The sequence below is a fragment of the Physeter macrocephalus genome, chromosome 21 (genome assembly GCF_002837175.3).
Source record: "Physeter macrocephalus isolate SW-GA chromosome 21, ASM283717v5, whole genome shotgun sequence".
Taxonomy (NCBI): domain Eukaryota; kingdom Metazoa; phylum Chordata; class Mammalia; order Artiodactyla; family Physeteridae; genus Physeter; species Physeter macrocephalus.
Genome location: NC_041234.1, coordinates 120,951,647 through 120,958,211, shown reverse-complemented (window position 1 = coordinate 120,958,211; position 6,565 = coordinate 120,951,647). Strand labels below are relative to the sequence as shown.

General features: G+C 54.3%; 1 protein-coding gene across 1 annotated transcript in view; it reads left to right on the top strand.

The window, feature by feature from the left end:
- The window catches only part of TEX28 (testis expressed 28), a 44,605-nt gene that overhangs the window by 2,857 nt on the left and 35,183 nt on the right, over positions 1-6,565 (top strand). The window contains exon 2 of the mRNA XM_055081537.1: positions 2,514-3,204. Coding sequence (XP_054937512.1) covers positions 2,514-3,204 — 691 coding nt within the window. The remainder of the gene's footprint in view (positions 1-2,513; positions 3,205-6,565) is intronic.

The following is a 6,565-nucleotide window of genomic DNA, read 5'->3' as shown; positions in this document are numbered from 1 at the left end:
GGGGGGTGGGATAGGGAGGGTGGGAGGGAGGGAGACCCAAGAGGGAAGAGATATGGGAACATATGTATATGTATAACTGATTCACTTTGTTAGACAGCCGAAACTAACACACCATTGTAAAGCAATTATATTCCAATAAAGATGTTTAAAAAAATTGTGAAATCTGGCATATGCATATAAAGGTGCAGAAAACATCGACATTTAGTTTAGGGAGTAATGATAATGTAAACACACATTTAATTGCTATTCGGATCAAGTACACTAGCCTCCTCATGTCTCTCCCAGTCACCATCACCTTCTCCCACTCTAGTGGGAACCACTATCGAACTTTATGCTACTGAAGCCCATGCTTTTCTTTCTTTTTTTAAAATTAATTAATTTATTCATTTTTGGCTGCGTTGGGTCTTCATCTCTGCGTGTGGGCTTTCTCTAGTTGCAGCAAGCGGGGACTGCTCTTCGTCGCAGTGCACAGGCTTCTCATTGTGGTGGCTTCTCTCGTTGCAGAGCATGGGCTCTAGGCACGCAGACTTCAGTAGTTGTGGCACGCAGGCTCAGTAGTTGTGGCTTGTGGGCTCTAGAGTGCAGGCTCAGTAGTTGTGGCGCACGGGCTTTGTTGCTCCGTGGCACGTGGGATCTTCCCAGCACAGGGCTCGAACCCGTGTCCCCTGCATTGGCAGGCAGATTCTTAACCACTGTGCCACCAGGGAAGTCCCCATGCTTTTCTTTACAGCTTTACTTCCTGTGTATGCATTCCTAAACAACATCATTTCATTTTGCCTGCTTTTGAACTTTATATGAGTAGAACCATATATAGTATGGATTCTTCTGTGTTTGGCTTGTTTTGTCCAACATTATGCTTGTTCATTCATGTTTTCAAGGCTGTAGTTTATTTTTATTGTTGTATAGCAGTAAACTGTTGAATATATTACAGTTCACTTACACATTCTATGATGATAGGCCAGGTGGGTTGTTTCTAGCAGTTGGTTATTGGGAGTATTATTGTTCCTGCCTTTCAAGGATATATCTAGGAATGCAATTGCTGGGCCATTCAATATGGATGTCTTCAACTTTATGATATTACCAAATGCTTTCCCAAAATATTTGTACCAATTACTCTCCCACCAGGAGTGATTGAGGGTTCCTGTTGCTCCATATCCTTTCTGAGATTTATTATAGTTTAAGTTTTGCCAATCTGCTAGGTGCATAGTGGTATCACATGTGTTTTTAAATATCAAGGTATAATTTGCATAGAATAAAATACACAGAACCAAAATATCTATTACACTATAATCAGTACTTGCTTCCCACTGGGAGAGCATTTTCAGATTGAAAACAGTAATGAAGGGCTTCCCTGGTGGCGCAGTGGTTAAGAATCCGCCTGCCAATGCAAGGGACACGGGTTCCAGCCCTGGTCCAGGAAGATCCCACAGGCCAGGGAGCAACAAAGCCCGTGCACCACAACTCCTGAGCCTATGCTCTGGAGCCCACGAGCCACAACTACTGAAGCCCGCGCGCCTAGAGCCTGTGCTGCGCGACAAGAGAAGCCATGACAATGAGAAGCCTGCGCACTGCAACGAAGAGTAACCCCCGCTCACCACAACTAGAGAAAGCCTGCGCACAGCAACGAAGACCCAACGCAGCCAAAAATAAATAAATAAATAATTTTTAAAAAAAGTCATGAAGGTGCTTTTAGTTAAAAAGTAGAAACAGAACAGAGGCTCCACCTGTCCTGACCTCACCTACCTCTCCTAGCTCATCCTTGTCCACTCTACCCTGGTCTCCTGTGTTCCACTTATGCTATGTCCATCTTTATTTTAGAGATGAGGAAACCGACCCTCTGAGCGGTGTATTAACTTACTCAAGGTCTCAAGAGTGGTAGAGTCAGGATTTGAACTGGGCTCTATCTCCAGGGCAGTGCTCTTACTATTATCCTTCACCATGCAAGAGACTCATTTGTTTGTGTTACAGTAGAACTGTCCACCCTAGGCTGGCAGCTCTGTGAGACCAAGGAATATGTCTGGCTTCTGTACCACATGGTAGGTGCTCAGGAAATATGTGTTGAATGAATGATTAGATGAAGGAATGAACCTGTTAGGATGTAAATCTCCCTGCCTATCTCTTCTATCCACCTGGCAGTAGCAATACAGTAAGCTGTATGGATTAATGGAAATGAGTTTATTCCATGTTTTACAAGAACAGTTCTCTATAAATGAGACCCACTGTTGGTAATTCTTGGAAGAGAAGTCCAAGAACAGACAGGGCAGGTGTGGAGGGGGTTGCTAGCCACCTTGAGGTCATAGTGCGGTACACCCATAGAGCAAGGAGCCAGGTGCTGAAGAGGAGGGGAGAATGTCCAGTCTGTGTCAGGCCCACCTCAGATGCACAAATCTTGCAAATGAAGTACTTGCGCATATGCATAAGTATTGTTACAGAGTGGACAATCCGTGTCTAATTCTCCAACCATTTGCATCTCACAGAAGTACCTGTTTTGTGATTCTTGTTTCCCAATGCAGGCGGAATACACTAAGAGCCCAACTGCAACCTTCCCCTCCAGTGTTCCCTCCTGCAGATCCCTGTCATCCAGTGAGGCTGGCCCCAGTGGCCCCTCCGGCCTCTCAGATGGGGAGCTGGCCCGGAACTTACAGGACAGCGTCACGCACCGCATCCTGTACCTCTCAGAACAGCTGAGAGTGGAGAAGGCCAGCCAGGACAGGAACACTGTGGGCTTCCTCAAGCTGGTGTCCACAGCCGACCGGCACCAGGCCCCCCACGTCTGGCGGGCCTTCGAGGAGGTGAACCAGCGTGCCTCTGCCACCGTTGCCCAGATTGAGCGAAGGCTCCACCGGTGTCACCAGCAGCTGCAGGGCTTAGCGCTGAGGGCAGAAAGCAGCCCGGGGGACAACTGCGAGCAGCCCAGCGAGAAGGCTCTGTTTTCAGAGCCCCCCAAGCCGGGTGCGGAAGACTGCCCGTCCACCGACCTGTCTGATGTCATTAGACACTTCTCTCCGGAGAGTCACTCCCCAGCCTTGCAGCAGGGGAGGTCCTCGGAGACCAAGCATGGGGCCCAGCTGCAAGCCCTGCTGTGGCAGAAGGTGAAGGAAGAGTGGATCAAAGTCAAGACCTTGCACCTCAGCTTGCAGCTGTCCTATCAGAGCCTCAAGGGGCGGTATGTGACCAACCTCTGGGAGGAGAAGTGCAGGGGAGGCGGACCCCTTGGCCGCCTGAGCTCTGGGGCGGGTGGGGGGTGTCTGTGTTCCTCTCAGCGCCAAGCCCCGCAGCGGAGGGGGCTCGTCCCTGCCCACCGTGCCCGCCTGCGTGGCCCTCTCCTGGCCGATGGGGCTCTGACTGGGCTCACACCAGCCTGCGGTGGCAGGCGGGCCAGCAGATGCCTGTCGTCAGCCAGGCAGGTGTCCGCTGCTCCCCATGTGCTGGAGTGGTGTATGCTGCACGACTGGAATCGCCTCGCCAGCCCTGGTCCCTTCACCTGGGCTCATGGCTAAGTTGGGGTACAAGGTCCTGTGTGGGTTATTTGTTCCGAAAGTGACTTCCTTCTGGGGAATGCTTCGCCCCGCCCCCCTGCCCCTGTGTGGTGGGTTGATTTTATTTTCATCTAAGGTCAGACTAGAGCCCACCAACAGAAAAAAAGGTGAACTCAGTCTCCCAAAGGACCCCCCCATTTCTATGTGGACCCTTCCTGGGGTCCCAGCCGCCCTCAGAGGTGCCATACACCCTCCTCTGCATTAACTAATCCTTCCAGCAGCCTGACCAGGCAGGGAGGGATTCGCTGAGATGAGCCCAGGTTCCCAGCACTTTCACGAAAGAACTCTGCAATCCCTTTAGCATCCGTGCGTTTGTGGGGAAGTGGTGATGGGAATCAATTGTCTTGTTTTCATAGAGAAATCCTACCCGCGTTGATGCCACTTGACAAATCCCTCAAGAGCAGTTAAGGAGTACGAAGGGGCAACCCATGGTCAAGTAAGGTAGCCAGGGAGAAGTCAGGTTTCTTTTGGAGGTGATTTTCTTTTTGAAATTTTGAATTTTATTTTATTTTTTTATACAGCAGGTTCTTATTAGTTATCCCTTTTATACATATTAGTGTACATATGTCAATCCCAATCTCCCAGTTCATCACGCCACCACACCCCCGCCCCCACCACTTTCCCACCTTGGCGTCCATACGTTTGTGCTCTACATCTATGTCTCTCTTTCTGCCCTGCAAACCGCTTCATCTGTACCATTTTTCTAGGCTCCACATATATGCATTAATATACGATGTTTGTTTTTCTCTCTGACTTCCTTCACTTTGTATGACAGTCTCTAGATCCATCCACGTCTCTGCAAATAACCCAATTTCGTTTGTACGGCTGAGTAATAAAGGAATAGGAATAGCCCTTCTTTCTATGGACTGATTACTGGTCTAGTTGTATCAACTAGCCATCTTCTCACATGGCACAAGAGGATGAGGCAGCTGTCTGGGGTCTCTTTCATAAGGGAGCTAATCTCATTCATGAGGGCTCCCCGCGCACGGGCTAATCACTTCCCAAGGCCCCACCTCCAAATCCCATCCCTTTGGGGGTTAGAATTTAACAGGTGAATGAGGGGGAGAGGTTTACAAATATTCAGTCCATAGCACTGTCGGTCCATCCCTTTTTGCTCCTATGTTCCCTTTTTCCTGCCTGAGATAATCAATTTTTTCAATTACATTTTAAGTTATCTACTGCCTTTTTAGGCAATTATCACTTTTTGCTAAAAGTTTACAATTCACCTATGAAATGGAAGAAAAACCCTCAGCATCTCTGGGTCTGCAAAGTGCCTACCCTACCCTCTCACTGGAGAGGTGTCCCATGGATGCTGAGCAGGAATCCGACTCTGGACCCCCCCCCCCCCAGCAGCCCTTTCCCTCCATTGCCCACAGCAGAGGCCGGACTCAGCGGAAACGTTCAGGGAAATTTATTCAAGAAAAACATTGACTGAAACCATTGAACACAGGGCATGATAACACAGAGAGGAACTTCTAACGGCCACCGGAGCCCACGGGTCCCGGCCCCCCGCCAGGGTCCCCAACAAGGTGCCTCCGCTACACCCCACCCGGCGGCCCTCCATCCCCCCACAGTCTCCCTCCCTCAGGGCCCCGCGGGTGGCCTCTCGCCAGGAAGATGGGCGCCTGCAATGCCCGCTCCCCCTGGGGCAGCCCCTCCCCCTCTGGCCCACATGCCCGGGGCCTGGCCCTGCCCTATGGCGGGCACAGGACAGTCCCACAGCAGGGCACGTGCCACTGACCCACCGGCGGGGTGCCCGGAGGAACAACGGGGTGGCCCAGCACAGCACAGGCCCCGGGGGGCCGCCCGCAGACCTCCTGCAGCCCCGGTCCAGGTCTTCCTTCCCAAGGTCCCAGGTGGGCTCCCAGGTCCTGGGGTGGGCGCTGGCTGTGACCTCGTCCAGCCCGTCCTTCCCGCCGGCTCCTGGGACCGGGCTCGGGGTCTCCGTGCCGGGCCGGGGTGGGGGGAACTGCTCATAGGAGAACACACGCAAATTTCCACAACAACAAGCAGCCCTGGGCCTGAATCTACGCCCAGAAAGCACACGTTGAGCTCACGACACTGGCCCACACAGACCAGAGCCTTGGCCGGCACGGGGCGCACCTCAGGGCTCTGCGGGGGGACGATGGCTAGGGTGTGTGTGTCGGGGGGAGGGGAGCGGGGGCTGGGGGGTTCCTTGCCACCTGGGTCCCTCTGGGGCCTACAGGGACACATTGGGGCTTGCCAGTACAGGGAGCAGCCTGCCCAGGGGATGATGAACAGGGATCCCCTCTCAGGAGGGAGGCCCAGGCACCTTGAGTGGCCCCTACCATGGGGCCAGGAGGCTGCCAGGGCTGGCCTCCCCCTGCCTCCAAGCCTGGGGGCCCCGGGGCCTGCTGAGCCTACTGGCCCGAGGGCGACCCCGGGGGGCTCAGCTCTGCAGCCCCGGCCTCATTTCCCGGCTCTTCTGGGACAGGCTTGAGCCCCTCCTCGGGGGTCTCCTCGGCCTCCTGGCCTCCTGCCTGGGCGAGGCCCTCTGGCTCCCAGCCAGGACCTCCTGGGCCCACCGGGGAAGCGCTGCCCATCCGGCCAGGCACGGGGACTCCGGGGGCATGTGAGGGTCCTGCCGGACCTAGGCCCGCAGGGCCGGCAGCACTTCCATCTTCCTGAGTGGCCGCGGAGGCCTTGCTGGTCTCCCCAGGGCCAGGGGCTGCCCTGGCGGCACCATGGTCTTCAGGGCCCGCCTCGCCAGCCTCGGCAGTGCCGGCAACTGCCTCACTGGCCTCTTCAGGCGCCGGGTGGGCCCCGGCGCTACCTTCCTTGGAAAGGGCGGCCTGGGTGGAGGCATCTTCACCGGCCGGGGAGGCCTCGGTGCCATCTGCAGCGGTGCCCGCGGTGATGGCCTGACGGGCCGGGGCGGCCTGGGCGGCTGCTGCCAGGTCTCCGACGTCCACACGGGCCTCTTCTTCCCCTGGGAACTGCTCCCTGCTAGCCCGGTAGGCCTCCCAGGCCTCGGTCAACTCGAGGAGCCGCAGCATCCCCACAAA